Source organism: Salvelinus alpinus, chromosome 6 (genome assembly GCF_045679555.1).
Source record: "Salvelinus alpinus chromosome 6, SLU_Salpinus.1, whole genome shotgun sequence".
Classification (NCBI taxonomy): domain Eukaryota; kingdom Metazoa; phylum Chordata; class Actinopteri; order Salmoniformes; family Salmonidae; genus Salvelinus; species Salvelinus alpinus.
Window position 1 is genome coordinate 6,551,670 of NC_092091.1, and position 22,829 is coordinate 6,574,498.

At 37.6% G+C, this 22,829-nt stretch overlaps 1 protein-coding gene across 2 annotated transcripts in view; it reads right to left on the reverse strand.

Moving 5' to 3' along the window:
* Positions 1-4,736: 4,736 nt before the first annotated feature.
* LOC139578035 (CD151 antigen-like) overlaps positions 4,737-22,829 on the reverse strand; it is a 29,248-nt gene continuing 11,155 nt past the window's right edge. The window contains exons 5-9 of one of the 2 annotated variants that reach the window (XM_071405174.1): positions 22,085-22,105; positions 19,347-19,451; positions 6,964-7,119; positions 6,753-6,839; positions 4,773-4,962 (exon numbers count right to left, since the gene is read on the reverse strand). In XM_071405174.1, coding sequence (XP_071261275.1) covers positions 4,903-4,962; positions 6,753-6,839; positions 6,964-7,119; positions 19,347-19,451; positions 22,085-22,105 — 429 coding nt within the window. In that variant the 3' untranslated portion in view covers positions 4,773-4,902. Of the gene's footprint in view, positions 4,963-6,752; positions 6,840-6,963; positions 7,120-19,346; positions 19,452-22,084; positions 22,106-22,829 lie in introns of both variants that reach the window. The other variant, XM_071405175.1, reaches the window with a different exon arrangement.

Below are 22,829 nucleotides of genomic sequence, written 5' to 3' on the forward strand. Positions count from 1 at the left end.
TATACCACCATAACACCTCCCGTCCCCTGACCATCTGTCCCCTGACTATATCTATAGAGGTACTGAACCAGATTATACTACCATAACACATCCCGTCCCCTGACCATCTGTCCCCTGACTATATCTATAGAGGTACTGGACCAGATTATAATACCATAACACATCCCGTCCCCTGACCATCTGTCCTCTGACTAGCCATTTGTAATCACCATCACTCTTTAGTACTCAAGTGTGCAAAAGATGAATAGTCAACCATATTATAATTATAGCCATTGATAAAGGTCAGAGGTCAGAAAATGTTTAGTAGCAAACCAGCTAGTGGATCTTGTGTATTTTTACTCACATCGTCTGCAGAGAGCATGATTACACAGTCGTCTGGAACAGCTGGTGCTCTCACGCATGGTTCAGTGTTGCTTGCCTCGAAGCGAGCATAGACGACATTTAGCTCGTCTGGTAGGCTTGCGTCACTGGTCAGCTCTCGGCTGGGTTTCCCTTTGTAATCCGTGATAATTTGCAAGCCCTGCCACATCCGACAAGCATCAAAGCAGGTGTAGTAGGATTAGATCTTAGTCCTGTATTGACGCTTTGCTTGTTTGATGGTTCGTCGGAGAGCATAGCGGGATTTTCTTATAAGCGTCCAAATTAGTGTCCCGCTCCTTGAAAGCGGCAGCTCTAGCCTTTAGATCAGTGCGGATGTTGCCTGTAATCCATCGCTTCTGGTCGGGATATGCACGTACTGTCACTGTGGGGACGACGTCGTCGATGCACTTATTGATGAAGCCAGTGACTGATGTGCTAAACTCCTCAATGCCATCGGATGAATTCCAGAACATATTCCAGACTGTGCTAGCGGAACGGTCCTGTAGCTTAGCATCCTCTTCATCGGACCACTTCCGTATTGAGCGAATCGCTGGTACTTCCTGTTGCAGTTTTTGTTGATATGCAGAAATCAGGAGGAGTTGTGGTCAGATTTGCCAAATGGAGGGAGAGCCGTATACGTGTCTCTGTGTGTGGAGTAAATGTGGTCTAGAGTTCTTTTTCCTCTAGTTAAAATCAAATCAATTTTTATTTGTCACATGTTCCGAATACAACCTTACAGTGAAATGCTTACTTACAAGCCCTTAACCAACAATGCAGTTTTAAGAAAATACCTCCCCCCCAAAAAGTAAGAGATAAGAATAACAAATAATTAAAGAGCAGCAGCAATTAACAATAGTGAGACTATATACCGGTACAGAGTCCGTTGCAGTTGACAGCTCGCGAGCGCAAGGCAACCACGCCTGCAAAGTCCGATGTGCATCTTCATAAGGTAAGTCTGAATACCGACTACTGAGAAGTGCTTAACGGGCTTTACAGGTGTGGTTCCCTTGCAGTGCTGAAAACATGTAATTCAACCACTGAAAACCATCCCACTTACTGGCCGACAGATTTTCACATGTAGTTTTCAGTACATTTATCGAAAGCCATCACTTTAAATTTGGTGTATATTTAATTCAAATGTTCTTGACAGACATTCTACAATATATGGAGAAAATGGTATAGATGTAAAATGTATAGAATATTTTTTTCATAAGCAGTGTATTGCATTGAATATAGTGGGTGGAGTAAGAACTCACCAGCACTCTGTATTAAACCCGTTGCCCAGCAGAAAATACCAATTTTAGTTTTGTAGACTCTTGAGTAATTCCAATTACATATATTTGTATTTTATTAAAAGTGTATTTCTTTACATATAGCCTAAACAATAGCGTTTAACAACGCCAGTATGGGTGTAAACTTTCTAAAGAAATGTTGGTATGAATAAATCAATATTACAAATAAAAGTGTCAGATTATCCATATATTTTATTAAATGTGATTGCAATGCTGTGAAAAACAGTTGTACTGTACTAGAGTAAAAAAAAATAGATATTCCCAAAGTTTAGCATGTCTTTGTAGGAGGACTCTTATTTTGAAAACAGAAATCCGCCATGTACTGCCAGCATAACATCTTGCTGCCAGGAGAACTTAATGACCCACTATAAAAATTAAAACAGGAACTGGTTTGGAAATCCAGCCAATGACAGTACGACCTCCGTTTCATCTAGCCAATGACAGTTCAACACACGTTTTCTCTCTCTGAACGCATTTCAAAATAAAAGTAATGTGTACAGTGGACAGTAGCAAGTGAGGATTAAACAATGCAAATAAGATGATTTATAACATTCTGAAAATACATGTGTTGAATATAAGGCACAAAAGTAATGTTAAATAAACAAATGTTACAGACTCATTTGAACTTCTGCATAAACAGCTTCAATATAATCCTATTTAAGGCCTAAAACTCGCCTTTTTAGCTAAAGTCATGGGGCATATACAATGCATTCACGAAAGTAATCACACCCCTTGACTTTTTCCATATTTGTTGTGTTACAGACTGAAGTAAAATAGATTCAATTGCGATTTTTTTCTTCTGACTGGCCTACACACAATACCGCATAATGTCAAAGTGGAATTATGTTTCCTACATGTTTACAAATTAATAAAAAATGAAAAAAAAAAAAAAAAAAAAAAAAAAAAAAATTCAATCCTTTTGTTATGACAAGCCTAAATAAGTTCAGGAGTAAAAATTAGCTTAACAAGTCACATAATAAGTTGCATGGACTCACTCTGTGTGCAATAATAGTGTTAAACATGTACCTCATCTCTGTACCCCACGCATACAATTATCTGTAAGGTCCCTGTCGAACTGTGAATTTCAAACACAGATCCAACCACAAAGACCAGGGAGGTTTTCCAATGCCTCACAAGGAAGGGCACCTATTGGTAGAAAGCTAAACATAATAAGAGCATACATCGAATATCCCTTTGGGCATGGTGAAGTTATTAATTACACTTTGGAGGGTGTATCAATACAACCAGTCACTACAAAGATAGAGGCGTCCTTCCAAACTCAGTTGCCGGAGAGGAAGGAAACCGCTCACCGATTTCACCATGAGGCCAATGATGACTTTAAAACAGTTACAGAGTTTAATGACTGTGATAGGAGAAAACTGAGGATGGATCAACAATATTGTTGTTAATCCACAATATTAACATAAATGACAGAGTGAAAAGAAGGAAGCCTGTATAGAATAAAAAATATTCTAAATCATGCATCCTGTTTGCAACGAGACACTGAAGTAATACTGCAAAATATGTAGCAAAGCACTTCACTTTTTGTCCTGAATACAACGTGTTATGTCTGGGGCAAAGCCAAAACAACACATTACTGAGTACCACTCTCCATATTTTCAAGCATAGTGGTGAATGCATCATGTAATGGGTATGTGTCACGTTCCTGACCTGTTTTCCTTGTTTTTGTATGTGTTTAGTTGGTCAGGGCGTGAGTTGGGGTGGGCATTCTATGTTATGTTTTTCTATGTTGGGTTAAATGTGTTGCCTGATATGGTTCTCAATTAGAGGCAGGTGTTTGACGTTTCCTCTGATTGAGAACCATATTAAGGTAGGCTGTTCTCACTGTTTGTTGGTGGGTGATTGTATCTCGTGTCAGTGTTCGTGCCACACGGGACTGTTTTCGGTTTTGTCACATTCGTTGTTATTTTGAATTTGTAAGTGTTCAGTTTCGTTTGTTATTAAATCATTATGAACACTAACCACTCCGCGTATTGGTCCGATCCGTCTCGCCTCTCCTCGTCCGAGGAATATGACTACCGTTACAGTATGCTTGTAATTGTTAAGGACTGGGGAGTTTTTTCAGGATAAAAAAGAAACGGAATGGAGCTAAGCACAGGCAAAAATCCTAGAGGAATACCTGGTTCAGTCTGCTTTCCACCAGACACTGGGAGATGAATTCACCTTTCAGCAGGACAATAACCAAAAACACAAGGCCAAATCTACACTGGAGTTGCTTACCAAGAAGACAGTGAATGTTCCTGAGTGACCGAGTTGCAGTTTTGACTTAAATATACTTGAAAATCCAAGACTTGAAAATGGTTGTCTAGGAATGATCAACAACCAATTTGACAACGCTTGAATGAATTTTGAAAAGAATAATGGGCAAATGTTGTACAATACAGGTGTAGAAAACTCTTAGAGACTTACCCAGAAAGACTCACAGCTGTAATCACTCTTAGAGACTTACCCAGAAAGACTCACAGCTGTAATCGCTGCCAAAGTTGTTTCTACAAAGTATTGACTCAAGGGTGTGAATACTTGTGTAAATGAGATATTTTTGTATTTCATTTTCAACACATTTTTTTTAAACATTTCCAAAAACATGTTTTCAGTTTAACATTATGGGGTATTGTGTATAGATTGATGAGGAAAATAGATTTAATTCATGTTGAATTCAGGCTATAACACAACAAAATATGGAATAAGTCAAGGAGTGTGAATACGGTACTTTCTGAAGCCACTGTACATGTCAAAATCTACCAGCATCTACCCAAGGCAGAAAAGACTATCTACCAGCATCTACCCAAGGCAGAATAGAATATGTTCCAGCATCTACCCAAGGCAGAATAGACTGTGTTCCAGCATCTACCCAAGGCAGAATAGACTATGTTCCAGTATCTACCCAAGGCAGAATAGACTATGTTCCAGCATCTACCCAAGGCAGAATAGACTATGGCCTGCTGCTTCCTTCCTGTCTGCTGTTTGCCTCTTTGACTGCCTGTCTGTCTGTCTGTCTGCCTTCCTGCCTTCTGCCTGCCTGTTTCCTGCTGCCTGCCTTACCTAAACTTCAAAATAGGTTCATTTTGTCTTTGAAAAAAAATAACTTTTCATTCTACATATCTACATGAGACATATGTAGCGTCCGAGACAGAGAGAAAGCATATCTAAATATTGGTAAATATGTTGTTGTTGTTGTTGTGTTGTTGTTGTTGTCTTCTTGCTGTTGTTGTTGTGACATCAGAGATGCTCAGTACGACTCCTCCTTCAGACTTCGATATAGGCAGCAAACAAGAATCATCCCTACGAGCTGAAAGAAATAAAGAGACGAGGGAAACATAAACTCAGCAAAAAAAGAAACGTCCTCTCACTGTCAACTGCGTTTATTTTCAGCAAACGTAACATGTGTAATTATTTGTATGAACATAAAAATATTCAACAACTGAGACATAAACTGAACAAGTTCCAAAGACATGTGACTAACAGAAATTGACTAATGAAAAAAGTAACAGTCAGTATCTGGTGTGGCCACCAGCTGCATTAAGTACTGCAGTGCATCTCCTCCTCATGGACTGCACCAGATTTGCCAGTTCTTGCTGTGAGATGTTACCCCACTCTTCCACCAAGGCACCTGCAAGTTCCCGGACATTTCTGGGGGGAATGGCCCTAGTCCTCACCCTCCGATCCAACAGATCCCAGACGTGCTCAATGGGATTGAGATCCGGGCTCTCGCTGGCCACGGCAGAACACTGACATTCCTGTCTTTCAGGAAATCATGCACAGAACGAGCAGTATGGCTGGTGGCATTGTCATGCTGGAGGGTCATGTCAGGATGAGCCTGCAGGAGGGGTACCACATGAAGGAGGAGGATGTATTCCCTGTAACACACAGCGTTGAGATTGCCTGCAATGACAACAAGCTAAGTCCGATGATGCTGTGACACACCGCTCCAGACCATGACGGACCCTCCACCTCCAAATCGATCCCGCTCCCGAGTACAGGCCTCGGTGTAACGCTCACTCCTTCAACAATAAATGTGAATCCGACCAACACCCCTGGTGAGACAAAACCGTGACTCGTCAGTGAAGAGCACTTTTTGCCAGTCCTGTCTGGTCCAGCAACGGTGGGTTTGTGCCCATAGGCATTGTTGCCGGTGATGTCTGGTGAGGACCCGCCTTACAACAGCCTTACAAGCCCTCAGTCCAGCCTCTCTCAGTCTGAGCACTGATGGAGGGATTGTGCATTCCTGGTTTAACTCGGGCAGTTGTTGTTGCCATCCTGTACCTGTCCCGCAGGTGTGATGTTTGGATGTACCGATCCCGTGCAGATGTTTTTACACGTGGTCTGCCACTGCGAGGATGATCAGCTGTCCGTCCTGTCTCTCTGTAGCGCTGTCTTAGGGATCTCACAGTACGGACATTGCAATTTATTGTCCTGGCCACATCTGCAGTCCTCATGCCTCATTGCAGCATGCCTAAGGCATGTTCACGCAGATGAGCAGGAACCCTGGGTATCTTTCTTTGTGTTTTTCAGAGTCAGTAGAAAGGCCTATTTAGTGTCCTAAGTTTTCATAACTGTGACCGTAATTGCCTACGGTCTGTAAGCTGTTAGTGTCTTAATGACCGTTCCACAGGTGCATGTTCATTAATTGTTTATGGTTCATTGAAGAAGCATGGGAAACAGTGTTTAAACCCTTTACAATGAAGATCTGTGAAGTTATTCTGATTTTTACGAATTATCTTTGAGAGACAGGGTCCTGAAAAAGGGACGTTTCTTTTTTTGCTGAGTTTATTATTCACATTAATAGTACTTCACCTAACCTTAGACTGTTTCTCAAAAGACCAAGCTCACATGTAAAACTCAAGTCTACATTAATGTTACTAAGTTCCCTCAAGTCTACATTAATATGAGTAATGTTACTAAGATCCTCAAGTCTACATTAATGTTACTAAGTTCCTCCCAAGTCTACATTAATGTTACTAAGTTCCTCCCAAGTCTACATTAATGTTACTAAGTTCCTCCCAAGTCTACATTAATATGACTAATGTTACTAAGTCCCCCAAGTCTACATTAAGGTATGGTAAGTTTCTAGGACTTTACCTGGAGGAAGGCGATCCCGATCGCCACTGCTCCCAGGATCTGCAGTTGGCTCAGAATGAACGTCTCCAGCTTAGTGATACATCCACCCTAAAGAGAGAGAAGAAGACACTCATGTCATCTTGAACAATCAGCTACTATCAGTAATGATACACATTACCTTATTGTCTATTGTTTGATATGTACTGTAGGATGTGTGTGTGGCTCTACTCACCTCCACCTTGTAGATATTAGAGGGGTGGTCTCTGCGGCCACAGAGGTTACTGGGTGTCTTGCAGCAGCTGTCTGGGACCAGTCTATCGTTGCTAGGTGTCAGGATCCACACACTGTCTGACCAGTCTGACGAGCTGTTACTACCACAACACTTAAACTGAGAGAGAGAGAGAGAGAGAGAGAGAGAGAGAGAGAGAGAGAGAGAGAGAGAAAGAGAGAGAGAGAGAGAGAGAGAGAGAGAGAGAGAGAGAGAGAGAGAGAGAGAGAGAGAGAGAGAGAGAGAGAGAGAGAGAGAGAGAGAGAGAGAGAGAGAGAGACAAAGAGAGAGAGACAAAGAGAGAGAGACAAAGAGAGAGAGACAAAGAGAGAGACAAAGCGAGAGACAAAGCGAGAGAGTGGAGAGAGAGACAAAGAGAGAGAGTGGAGAGAGAGAGGAGAGATAGACAGAGAAAGAGACAGACAGACAGAGAGAGATGTAACCTAGAGTAAATACTCTGCATTGTCATTAACAGCAGACTCGTACATTTCCTCAGTGAAGACAATGTACTGAGCAAATGTCAAATTGGCTTTCTACCAAATTACTGCACGACAGACCACGTATTCACCCTGCACATCCTAATTGACAAACAAACAAACCAAAATGAAGGCAAAGTCTTCGTATGCTTTGTTGATTTAATCAACATGTACTGCACTGACACAAATGACTGATGATTGGTTGAAAGAATTTGATAATAAGATGATTGTGTGAGCTGTACTGTTAGATTTCAGTGCAGCCTTTGATATTATTGACCATAACCTGTTGAAAAAAACGTAAGTGCTACGGCTTTCAACCGCTGCCATATCGTGAATTCAGAGCTATCTATCTAATAGAACTCAAAGGTTTTTCTTTAATGGAAGCTTCTCTAATGTCAAACATGTAAAGTGTGGTGTACCACAGGGCAGCTCTCTAGGCCCTCTACTCTTTTCTATTTTTACCAATGACCTGCCACTGGCATTAAACAAAGCATATGTGTCCATGTATGCTGATGATTCAACCATATACGCATCAGCAACCACAGCTAATGAAGTCGCTGAACCCCTTAACAAAGAGTTGCAGCCTGTTTTGGAATGGGTGGTCAGTAATAAACTGGTCCTGAACATCTCTAAAACTAAGAGCATTGTATTTGGTACGAATCATTCCCTAAGTTCTAGAGCTCAGCTGAATCTGGTAATGAATGGTGTGGCTGTTGAACAAGCTAAGGAGACTAAATTACTTGGCGTTACCTTAGATTGTAAACTGTCATGGTCAAAACATATAGATTCAATGGTTGTAAAGATGGGAAGAGGTCTAGCTGTAATTAAAAGATGCTCTGCTTTTTTGACACCACAGTCCTAAAAGCAAGTTCTAGTTTTCTCTTATCTTGATTATTGTCCAGTCGTGTGGGTCCAGTGCTGCAAGGAAAGACCTAGTTAAGCTGCAGCTGGCCCAGAACAGAGCGGCACGGTTTGCTCTTAATTGTAATCAGAGGGCTGATATAAATACTATACATGCCAGACTCTCTTGGCTAAGAGTTGAGGAGAGACTGACTGCGTCACTTCTTCTTTTTATAAGAAACAATGTGTTGAAAATCCCTAATTGTTTGCATATTCAACTTACACACAGCTCTGTCACAAACACTTACCCCACCAGACATGCCACCAGGGGTCTTTTCATAGTCCCCAAATCCAAAACAAATTTAAAAAATGTACAGTACTATATAGAGCCCTTATTGCATGGAACTTCCTTCCATCTCATATTGCTCAAATTAACAGCAAACCTGGTTTGAAAAAAAACAGATAAAGCAACACCTCACGGCACAACTCCTCTCCCCTATTTGACCTGGATAGTTTGTGTATTGATATGTAGGCTACATGTGCCTTTTAAAAAATGCATGTAGTTCTGCCCTTGAGCTGTTCTTGTCTAATGATGTTCTGTATTATGTCATTCTGTATTATGTTTCATGTTTTGTGTGGACCCCAGGAAGAGTAGCTGCTGCTTTTACAACAGCTAATGGGGATCCATAATAAACCCCAGGAAGAGTAGCTGCTGCTTTTGCAACAACTAATGGGGATCCATAATAAACCCCAGGAAGAGTAGCTGCTGCTTTTGCAACAGTTAATGGGGATCCATAATAAACCCCAGGAAGAGTAGCTGCTGCTTTTGCAACAACTAATGGGGATCCTAATAAAATACCAAGCATAGATACCAACGAATTTGCGAGAGCACTAGAACAGTCTGTAGCACCCGGCCTCACCCTTCTAGAATCTGAAGTCAAATGTCTACTGTTTGCTGATGATCTGGTGCTTCTGTCCCCAACCAAGGAGGGCCTACAGCAGCACCTAGATCTTCTGCACAGATTCTGTCAGACCTGGGCCTTGACAGTAAATCTCAGTCCAAAAAAGGTCCAGTTGCCAGGACCACAAATACAAATTCCATCTAGACACCAATGGCTTCCATCTGGCCACTCTACCATAAAGGCCTGATTGGTGGACTGCTGCAGAGATGTCTGTCCTTCCGGAAGGTTCTTCCATCTCCACAGAGTGACCATCGAGTTCTTGGTCACCTCCCTGACCAAAGCCCTTCTCCCCGATTGCTCAGTTTTGCCGCGCAGCCAGCTCTAGGAAGAGTCTAGGTGGTCCCAAACTTCTTCCATTTAAGAATGATGGAGGCCATTGTGTTCTTGGGGACCTTCAAAGCTGCAAAAAATGTTGGTACCCTTCCCCAGATCTGTGCCTCGACACAATCCTGTCTCGGAGATCCAAGGACAATTCCTTAGACCTCATGGCTTGGTTTTTGCTCTGACATGAACTGTCAACTGTGGGACCTTATATAGACAGGTGTGTGACTTTCCAAATCATGTCCAATCAACTGAATTTACCACAGGTGGACTCCAATCAAGTTGTACAAACATATCAAGGATTTTCAATTGCAACAGGATACACCTGAGCTCAATTTTGGGTCTCATAGCAAAGGGTCTGAATACTTATGTAAATAAGGTATTTCTGTGTGGGGGGGGGGGGGGGGGTTTAATAAATTTGCAAAAATTCTAAGAACCTGTTTTCACTTTGTCATTATGGGGTATTGTGATGTCATTATGGGGTATTGTGATGTCATTATGGGGTATTGTGATGTCATTATGGGGTATTGTGTGTAGATTGACGAGGAAAGGTTTTTATTTAATCCATTTTAGATAAGGCTGTAACGTAACAAAATGTGGAAAACTTCAAGGAGTCTGAATACTTTCTGAATGCACAGTATTTAATGTGATGAATGTAATGTGATGTATATAATGTGATGTATTTAATATAATGTGATGTATATAATGTGATGTATTTAATATAATGTGATGTATATAATGTGATGTATTTAATATAATGTGATGTATTTAATATAATGTGATGTATTTAATATAATGTGATGTATATAATGTGATGTATTTAATGTGATGTATTTAATGTGATGTATTTAATGAGATGTATTTAATGTGATGTATATAATATAATGAGATGTATTTAATGTGATGTATATAATATAATGAGATGTATTTAATGTGATGTATATAATATAATGTGATGTATATAATGTGATGTATTTAATATAATGTGATGTATTTAATGTGATGTATTTAATGTGATGTATATAATATAATGTGATGTATTTAATGTGATGTATTTAATATAATGTGATGTATATAATGTGATGTATTTAATGTGATGTATATAATATAATGTGATGTATTTAATGTGATGTATTTAATGTGATGTATATAATATAATGTGATGTATTTAATGTGATGTATATAATATAATGTGATGTATTTAATGTGAAGTATTTAATATAATGTGATGTATATAATGTGATGTATTTAATGTGATGTATATAATATAATGTGATGTATTTAATGTGATGTATTTAATATAATGTGATGTATTTAATATAATGAGATGTATATAATGTGATGTATTTAATGTGATGTATATAATATAATGTGATGTATTTAATGTGATGTATTTAATATAATGTGATGTATTTAATATAATGAGATGTATTTAATGTGATGTATTTAATATAATGTGATGTACAGTGGGGCAAAAAAGTATTTAGTCAGGGGGGGGGGGGTTTAATAAATTTGCAAAAATTCTAAGAACCTGTTTTCACTTTGTCATTATGGGGTATTGTGATGTCATTATGGGGTATTGTGATGTCATTATGGGGTATTGTGATGTCATTATGGGGTATTGTGTGTAGATTGACGAGGAAAGGTTTTTATTTAATCCATTTTAGATAAGGCTGTAACGTAACAAAATGTGGAAAACTTCAAGGAGTCTGAATACTTTCTGAATGCACAGTATTTAATGTGATGAATGTAATGTGATGTATATAATGTGATGTATTTAATATAATGTGATGTATATAATGTGATGTATTTAATATAATGTGATGTATATAATGTGATGTATTTAATATAATGTGATGTATTTAATATAATGTGATGTATTTAATATAATGTGATGTATATAATGTGATGTATTTAATGTGATGTATTTAATGTGATGTATTTAATGAGATGTATTTAATGTGATGTATATAATATAATGAGATGTATTTAATGTGATGTATATAATATAATGAGATGTATTTAATGTGATGTATATAATATAATGTGATGTATATAATGTGATGTATTTAATATAATGTGATGTATTTAATGTGATGTATTTAATGTGATGTATATAATATAATGTGATGTATTTAATGTGATGTATTTAATATAATGTGATGTATATAATGTGATGTATATAATGTGATGTATATAATATAATGTGATGTATTTAATGTGATGTATTTAATATAATGTGATGTATTTAATATAATGAGATGTATATAATGTGATGTATTTAATGTGATGTATTTAATATAATGTGATGTACAGTGGGGCAAAAAAGTATTTAGTCAGCCACCAATTGTGCAAGTTCTCCCACTTAAAAAGATGAGAGAGGCCTGTAATTTTCATCATAGGTACACTTCAACTATGACAGACAAAATGAGGAAAAAAAATCCAGAAAATCACATTGTAGGATTTTTAATGAATTTATTTTCAAATTATGGTGGAAAATAAGTATTTGGTCAATAACAAAAGTTTATCTCAATACTTTGTTATCCTGTTATGGCTGCAGCCCGACACCGGTACACCTATGACAACATCCAGCTCAAATGCAGGGCGCGAAATTCAAAATCTATTTTTTTTAAATATTTAACTTTCACACATTAACAAGTCCAATACAGCATTTGAAAGATAAACATCTTGTCAATCCAGCCAACATGTCCGATTTTTTAAATGTTTTACAGAGAAAACACCACATATATTTATGTTAGCTCACCACCAAATAAAAAAGAGGACAGACATTTTTCACAGCACAAGTAGGATGCAAGTAGGATGCACAAGCCAACCTAACTAACCTAGAACCAACCTAAATAACCTAGAAAAAACTACCTCAGATGACAGTCCTATAACATGTTACACAATAAATCTATGTTTTGTTCAAAAAATTGCATATTTTAGCTATAAATCAGTTTTACATTACTGCTACCATCATAGCTACAGTCAGAAATCTCACGGGAGTAGCCAGAGAAAATAGACACCAACGTCAACTACCTAATTACTCATCATAAATCATTTCAGACAAATATATGGTGGATAGCTAATGAAAGACAAATATCTTGTGAATACAGACAATATTTCCGATTGTTGAAGTGTTTTACAGCGAAAACACAATATATCGTTATATTAGCTTACTACAATAGCTAGCACACAGCAACATTGATTCTAGTCAAACGGTAGCGTTAGCACAGTTCGACAGATATATGAAAAAGCATCCCAAATTGGGTCCTTATCTTTGTGGATCTTCCATCAGAATGTTCTCCAAGGGGTCCTTTGTTCAGAAACGTCTTTATTTCGATCCAGAACGAACAAATACCCTCTTGAATTAGCAAGCACACTGGCAGTGCGACGCTAACCTCTCCATCTTGAAAAAATTCTTGCGTCGCATCACGTCTAAAGTCCAGAAAACATTTCAATAATATAATTAAAGTATATTGAAATAACATACTTTAGGATGATATTGTGACATGTATCAAATAAAATCTAAGCCAGAGATCATATTCACCTTTACAGAGTGTTTTCCAGGAGCCGAGTCCAGGTGCTACTTCGCGCCCAGAAAGAAAAATAAACTGCGCAACACTCAATCAAAGAGGCTGTGTTCAAATACAGGACGAGATAATCAACTGATTTCAACTCTCACTTCCACATGACACACAGAGGAAGGCGTATGACGTGTTTCTACAGTCCTAAGTGACATGCCCTTTTATAGACAAGGGCTCGAAGAGCGACATCGATTTTTGGAAATCTCACTTCCGGATAGGAAATGGACTGTAAAAATAGTTCTGTTCCACTTAGAGAAATAATTAAAACGGTTTTAGAAACTAGAGACTGTTTTCTATCCAATAGTAATAACAATATGCATATTGTAAGAGCAAAAATTGATTAAGAGGCCGTTTGAAAATTTGCACATATTTTCCAGTTTTTCAATACTGCAGCCATAACAAGTTAAATACCCTTTGTTGGCAATGACAGAGGTCAAACGTTTTCTGTAAGTCTTCACAAGGTTTTCACACACTGTTGCTGGTATTTTGGCCCATTCCTCCATTCAGATCTCCTCTAGAGCAGTGATGTTTTGGGGCTGTTGCTGGGCAACACGGACTTTCAACTCCCTCCAAAGATTTTCTATAGGGTTGAGATCTGGAGACTGGCTAGGCCACTCCAGGACCTTGAAATGCTTCTTACGAAGGCACTCCTTCGTTGCCCGGGCGGTGTGTTTGGGATCAGTGTCATGCTGAAAGACCCAGCCACGTTTCATCTTCAATGCCCTTGCTGATGGAAGGAGGTTTTCACTCAAAATCTCACGATACATGGCCCCATTCATTCTTTCCTTTACACGGATCAGTCGTCCTGGTCCCTTTGCAGAAAAACAGCCTCAAAGCATGATGTTTCCACCCCCATGCTTCACAGTAGGTATGGTGTTCTTTGGATGCAACTCAGCATTCTTTGTCCTCCAAACACGACGAGTTGAGTTTACCAAAAAGTTATATTTTGGTTTCATCTGACCATATGACATTCTCCCAATCTTCTTCTGGATCATCCAAATGCTCTCTAGCAAACTTCAGACGGGCCTGAACATGTACTGGCTTAAGCAGGGGGACACGTCTGGCACTGCAGGATTTGAGTCCCTGGCGGCGTAGTGTGTTACTGATGGTAGGCTTTGTTACTTTGGTCCCAGCACTCTGCAGGTCATTCACTAGGTCCCCCCGTGTGGTTCTGGGATTTTTGCTCACCCTTCTTGTGATCATTTTGACACCACGGGGTGAGATCTTGCGTGGAGCCCCAGATCGAGGGAGATTATCAGTGGTCTTGTATGTCTTCCATTTCCTAATAATTGCTCCCACAGTTGATTTCTTCAAACCAAGCTGCTTACCTATTGCAGATTCAGTCTTCCCAGCCTGGTGCAGGTCTACAATTTTGTTTCTGGTGTCCTTTGACAGCTCTTTGGTCTTGGCCATAGTGGAGTTTGGAGTGTGACTGTTTGAGGTTGTGGACAGGTGTCTTTTATACTAATAACAAGTTCAAACAGGTGCCATTAATACAGGTAACGAGTGGAGGACAGAGGAGCCTCTTAAAGAAGAAGTTACAGGTCTGTGAGAGCCAGAAATCTTGCTTGTTTGTAGGTGACCAAATACTTATTTTCCACCATAATTTGCAAATAAATTCATAAAAAATCCTACAATGTGATTTTCTGGATTTTTTTTCTCTCATTTTGTCTGTCATAGTTGAAGTGTACCTATGATGAAAATTACAGGCCTCTCTCATCTTTTTAAGTGGGAGAACTTGCACAATTGGTGGCTGACTAAATACTTTTTTGCCCCACTGTATTTAATATAATGAGATGTATATAATGTGATGTATTTAATGTGATGTATTTAATATAATTTGATGTATTTAATATAATGAGATGTATATAATGTGATGTATTTAATGTATTTAATATAATGTGATGTATTTAATATTTTCTTATTTTATTTTACCGTTATTTTACCAGGTAAGTTGACTGAGAACACGTTTTCATTTGCAGCAACGACCTGGGGAATAGTTACAGGGGAGAGGAGGGGGTATGAATGAGCCAATTGTAAACTGGGGATTATTAGGTGACCGTGATGGTTGAGGGCCAGATTGGGAATTTAGCCAGGACACCGGGGTTAACACCCCTAGTCTTACGATAAGTGCCATGGGATCTTTAATGACCTCAGAGAGTCAGGACACCCGTTTAACGTCCCATCCGAAAGACGGCACCCTACACAGAGCAGTGTCCCCAATCACTGCCCTGGGGCATTGGGATCTTTGTTTAGACCAGAGGAAAGAGTGCCTCCTACTGGCCCTCCAACACCACTTCCAGCAGCACCTGGTCTCCCATCCAGGGACTGACCAGGACCAACCCTGCTTAGCTTCAGAAGCAAGCCAGCAGTGGTATGCAGGGTGGTATGCTGCTATAATGAGATGTATATAATGTGATGTATTTAATGTGATGTATTTAATATAATGTGATGTATTTAATGTGATGCACTTAATATAATGTGATGTATATAATGTGATGTATTTAATGTAATGTGATGTATATAATGTGATGTATTTAATATAATGTGATGTATTTAATATAATGAGATGTATATAATGTGATGTATTTAATGTGATGTATTTAATATAATGTGATGTATATAATGTGATGTATTTAATGTGATGTATTTAATATAATGTGATGTATATAATGTGATGTATATAATATAATGTGATGTATTTAATGTGATGTATTTAATATAATGTGATGTATATAATGTGATGTATTTAATATAATGTGATGTATATAATGTGATGTATATAATGTGATGTATTTAATATAATGTGATGTATATAATGTGATGTATATAATGTGATGTATTTAATGTAATGTGATGTATATAATGTGATGTATTTAATATAATGTGATGTATATAAGGTGATGTATTTAATGTGATGTATTTAATGTGATGTATTTAATGTAATGTGATGTATATAATGTGATGTATTTAATATAATGTGATGTATATAATGTGATGTATTTAATATAATGTATATAATGTGATGTATTTAATGTAATGTGATGTATATAATGTGATGTATATAATATAATGAGATGTATTTAATGTGATGTATTTAATATAATGTGATGTATATAATGTGATGTATTTAATATAATGTGATGTATATAATGTGATGTATATAATGTGATGTATTTAATGTAATGTGATGTATATAATGTGATGTATTTAATATAATGTGATGTATATAATGTGATGTATTTAATGTGATGTATTTAATGTGATGTATTTAATGTAATGTGATGTATATAATGTGATGTATTTAATATAATGTGATGTATATAATGTGATGTATTTAATATAATGTGATGTATATAATGTGATGTATTTAATGTGATGTATTTAATATAATGTGATGTATATAATGTGATGTATTTAATATAATGTGATGTATTTAATGTGATGTATTTAATATAATGTGATGTATATAATGTGATGTATTTAATATAATGTGATGTATATAATGTGATGTATATAATGTGATGTATTTAATATAATGTGATGTATATAATGTGATGTATATAATGTGATGTATTTAATATAATGTGATGTATATAATGTGATGTATATAATGTGATGTATTTAATGTAATGTGATGTATATAATGTGATGTATTTAATATAATGTGATGAATATAATGTGATGTATTTAATGTGATGTATTTAATGTGATGTATTTAATGTAATGTGATGTATATAATGTGATGTATTTAATATAATGTGATGTATATAATGTGATGTATTTAATATAATGTGATGTATATAATGTGATGTATATAATGTGATGTATTTAATGTAATGTGATGTATATAATGTGATGTATATAATATAATGAGATGTATTTAATGTGATGTATTTAATATAATGTGATGTATATAATATAATGTGATGTATATAATGTGATGTATTTAATATAATGTGATGTATATAATGTGATGTATATAATGTGATGTATTTAATGTGATGTATATAATGTGATGTATATAATGTGATGTATAAAATGTGATGTATATAATGTGATATATTTAATATAATGTGATGTATATAATGTGATATATTTAATATAATGTGATGTATATAATGTGATGTATATAATGTGATGTATATAATGTGATGTATATAATGTGATGTATTTAATATAATGTGATGTATATAATGTGATGTATTTAATGTAATGTGATGTATATAATGTGATGTATTTAATATAATGTGATGTATATAATGTGATGCATATAATGTGATGTATATAATGTGATGTACAGTGGGGAGAACAAGTATTTGATACACTGCCGATTTTGCAGGTTTTCCTACTTACAAAGCATGTAGAGGTCTGTAATTTTTATCATAGGTACACTTCAACTATGAGAGACGGAATCTAAAACAAAAATCCAGAAAATCACATTGTATGATTTTTAAGTAATTAATTTGCATTTTATTGCATGACATAAGTATTTGATACATCAGAAAAGCAGAACTTAATATTTGGTACAGAAACCTTTGTTTGCAATTACAGAGATCATACGTTTCCTGTAGTTCTTGACTAGGTTTGCACACACTGCAGCAGGGATTTTGGCCCACTCCTCCCTACAGATCTTCTCCAGATCCTTCAGGTTTCGGGGCTGTCGCTGGGCAATACGGACTTTCAGCTCCCTCCAAAGATTTTCTATTGGGTTCAGGTCTGGAGACTGGCTAGGCCACTCCAGGACCTTGAGATGCTTCTTACGGAGCCACTCCTTAGTTGCCATGGCTGTGTGCTTCGTGTCGTTGTCATGCTGGAAGACCCAGCCACGACCCATCTTCAATGCTCTTACTGAGGGAAGGAGGTTGTTGGCCAAGATCTCGCGATACATGGCCCCATCCATCCTCCCCTCAATACGGTGCAGTCGTCCTGTCCCCTTTGCAGAAAAGCATCCCCAAAGAATGATGTTTCCACCTCCATGCTTCACGGTTGGGATGGTGTTCTTGGGGTTGTACTCATACTTCTTCTTCCTCCAAACACGGCGAGTGGAGTTAGACCAAAAAGCTCTATTTTTGTCTCATCAGACCACATGACCTTCTCCCATTCCTCCTCTGGATCATCCAGATGGTCATTGGCAAACTTCAGACAGGCCTGGACATGCACTGGCTTAAGCAGGGGGACCTTGCGTGCGCTGCAGGATTTTAATCCATGACGGCGTAGTGTGTTACTAATGGTTTTCTTTGAGACTGTGGTCCCAGCTCTCTTCAGGTCATTGACCAGGTCCTGCCGTGTAGTTCTGGGCTGATCCCTCACCTTCCTCATGATCATTGATGCCCCACGAGGTGAAATCTTGCATGGAGCCCCAGACCGAGGGTGATTGACCGTCATCTTGAACTTCTTCCATTTTCTAATAATTGCGCCAACAGTTGTTTCCTTCTCACCAAGCTGCTTGCCTATTGTCCTGTAGCCCATCCCAGCCTTGTGCAGGTCTACAATTTTATCCCTGATGTCCTTACACAGCTCTCTGGTCTTGGCCATTGTGGAGAGGTTGGAATCTGTTTGATTGAGTGTGTGGACAGGTGTCTTTTATACAGGTAACGAGTTCAAACAGGTGCAGTTAATACAGGTAATGAGTGGAGAACAGGAGGGCTTCTTAAAGAAAAACTAACAGGTCCGTGAGAGCCGGAATTCTTACTGGTTGGTAGGTGATCAAATACTTATGTCATGCAATAAAATGCAAATTAATTATTTAAAAATCATACAATGTGATTTTCTGGATTTTTGTTTTAGATTCCGTCTCTCACAGTTGAAGTGTACCTATGATAAAAATTACAGACCTCTACATGCTTTGTAAGTAGGAAAACCTGCAAAATCGGCAGTGTATCAAATACTTGTTCTCCCCACTGTATATAATATAATGTGATGTATATAATGTGATGTATTTAATATAATGTGATGTATATAATGTGATGTATTTAATGTGATGCGCCAGTAACCTCTGCTCCAAGAAAGGGGGAGGAGTTATCTGTCTTATCAATGTCTGATTCGTTACAATATGCACTCCAAACCAAGTAGCCTAAACCACGACCTCTATCTGAATGAAACATGGTGGCTGGAACAGCATTTCCAGGTGGCTTCTGTATGGAATGTCATTCATTTACCTCCTGCTGCAGCTTGTCCACTGCACTGGTGATGCTCTCCTCTCCAGACTGCTGGTATTTCTGAACCATGGTCTCCTTCAGGTTGTGTTGTAGCTCCTTATCCAGCTGTGTAGAGACAGACACAGGAGCCAATGACAATCTAGGAAATCTTACGCTTACTAACACTGAGACAGTCGTGTCACATTAGTGATTACTGTAAAGGAGGAAGGACAGGGTTCGACAGGGTTGGGGTCAATTAGAATTGAATTCAGTGATAAAAAATATATAATTTATTTTCAATATTTCTCAATAAATATTGTCTTGGGTCTCTATGTAGTCATGTGTTGTCTCTCTTGTCGTGATGTTTTGTCCTATATTTATATTTTATTTATTTAAAATGTTGAATCCCAGCCCCCGTCTCCACAGGAGGCCTTTTGGTAGGCCGTCATTGTAAATAAGAATTTGTTCTTAATTAACTGACTTGTCTAGTTAAATAAAGGTTAAATAAAACTGAAATAAATCAACTGAAAACGATACGTTTTTCTTTTAAAAGTCAAATGTTTCACATTTTAAATTCAAATCACTTCCTGAATTGAATGACTTTAACTAAATGTTAAGTCCACTTTGTAGGTGACCTGGGCCCATTCCAACCGATATTTATTTGTTTATTTTCTTTCTCTGTGAACAGCGCAACATCAATTGCTTTCCACTCCCTAAAAGCACTGGTTATCCGGATTCACCTGCACTATTGCAAGCGCAGCTGTGAGGGGCACAGGCACAGGAAATCCTACATTTGCATAGGGAGTGACACGTCACATTTTCTGGCCTATCCAGACAAAGGAATGATTTCCTGCGCCTGTGAACCTGGTAGCTGCGCTTGCAATAGCGCCAGGACCGGCTCCAGGCATAAGTGACCGTAAGCTGTCGCTTAGGGACTCAGGCCACTAGGAGGCCCCAAACCAAAGTATATATAAACATTGCATACGTCACGGCAAAATGTATAGAATTGTGGGTAATTAGCTTTAAAACAGCAAAAACGTATCTAAAAAATGAGTAGAATTGCATAAAAGTTGTTATAAAATTGCAAAATGTTCTGTTCGCCCCAATGGCAATAATTGTAAAATTGCAGGAAATGAACTTAAGAGAGGGGGGCCACTAACATGTTTTGCAGTGAGGTGGGGAGCCCCCAAACAAAATCTCACATAGGGCCCCTAAAAGGCTAGAGCCGGCCCTGAATAGAGCATATGAAATGGAGTGTCTAGTGGATTCAACAATAGCAGTATCATCTCGCTATGATGTTCTCAGGTGGATGTATAGCTCTCAACAGGAAATATAATAAATCATTTGGTAGAACTGAAACAAAACTACTTTGTCTTGGACGCAGACAGACAAAATGACTTTGAGCTTAAAGCTGTAGCGACTCACATTTGAATGGCGTCTCTGAATCACTCAGAGGACGTTTGGCGAAAAGTATCTCTCGTCAGTTCTTTGTAAATTGTGCTAATATTGTACAGTCACTCAGTAAGATCATATTTATATATAAGAAAGGTGAAATCTTATAGTAAGTAGTTTATAATTTGATTGTTACTATATTTACAAAGCATTTCATTCATTTCAAGCCCTATTGCCCGATTTTTGTTGAATAGGGAAAGAAAATCATATAAAATATTCATATATTTTCAAAATATTTGTACTAATGTACTTGAGTTTGTATCCTCAAAGATGAGTACACCTCATCAATTTATAACTATTTTTTTTACCAGAAAGGGGAATTCCAGACCTTTCTAGAACTATGCAGCATTACCAGGTATTGTTTATTAATTTTGTCTAATTAGTTGGGAATCTATATTTTGCCTTCACGTTCATGAATTACAATTGACCCCAACCCTGGTATTCGAACAAAGACCCAGATGTACAGTACCCGTCCAAAGTTTGGACACACCTACTCATTCCAGAGTTTTTATTTTTACATTGTAGAATAATAGTGAAGACATCAAAACTATGAAATAAAACATATAGAATCATGGAGTAACCAAAAAAGGTGTTAAATCAAAAATATGTTTTATATTTGAGATTCTTCAAAGTAGCCACCCTTTTGCCTTGAGGACACCTTGGCACACTCTTGGCATTCTCTCAACCAGATTCATGAGGTATGCATTTCAATTAACAGGTGTGCCTTGTTAAAAGTTAATTTTGTGGAATTTGATGAGAGTAATGTAGAGTGATGGAGTGCTGCATCAGATGACCTGGCCTCCACAATCACCTGACCTCAACCCAATTGAGATGGTTTGGGATGAGTTGGACCACAGAGTGAAGGAAAAGCAGCCAACAAGTGCTCAGCATATGTGGGAACTCCTTCAAGACTGTTGGAAAAGCATTCCAGGTGAAGCTGGTTGAGAGAATGCCAAGAGTGTGCAAAGCTGTTATCAAGGCAAAGAGTGGCTACTTTGAAGAATCTCAAATCTAAAATATATTTTGATTTGTTTAACACTTTTTGGTTACTACATGATTCCATACGTGATATTTCATAGTGTTGATGTCTTCACTATTATTCTACGATGTAGAAAATAGTAAAAATAAAGAAAAACCCTGGAATGAGTAGGTGTGTCCAAACTTTTGACTGGTACTGCACATTTATTTTTCATAGAGCAGTAAGGAGATGTGATTGGATCAGAAATAACAGAGAAGAATATTCTGAACAGTGAGATCAGAGAAACAGAGTTTGATAGAAAGGTGGAAACAAACAGGAGGATTATTACCTGCTGGCAGAAAGGGAAACACTGGAGGGGGAAGAAAACCAGAGAAGAAGAAAGAAAAAGAGGAATTTGAAAAGGGCGGAAAACAGGGATGAATGGATGGAGAGGAGCAAACAGGAATATAAAAAGATTATGGACATGCAGGAAGATGTGTTATTCAGGAATAAATAAAGGTTAAATAAATAAATAAAATATTCAAGAGTTATTATTTGTATGTAATAGTTATTATAGTAAAGTTTTAGATCATACAAGAACGTTTTAGATCATACAAGAACATTTTAGGTCATACCAGAATGTTTTAGGTCACACCAGAATGTTTTAGGTCAAACCAGAACATTTTAGGTCACACCAGAACGTTTTAGGTCACACCAGAACATTGTAGGTCAAACCAGAACGTTTTAGGTCAAACCAGAACATTGTAGGTCAAACCAGAACGTTTTAGGTCAAACCGGAACGTTTTAGGTCAAACCGGAACGTTTTAGGTCAAACCGGAACGTTTTAGGTCAAACCGGAACATTTTAGGTCACACCAGAACATTTTAGGTCATACCAGAACGTTTTAGGTCATACCAGAACATTTTAGGTCACAACAGAACGTTTTAGGTCAAACCAGAACGTTTTAGGTCAAACCAGAACATTGTAGGTCACACCAGAACGTTTTAGATCATACAAGAAGGTTTTATATAATACCAGAACGTTTTAGGTCACACCAGAACATTTTAGGTCACACGAGAACGTTTTAGGTCATA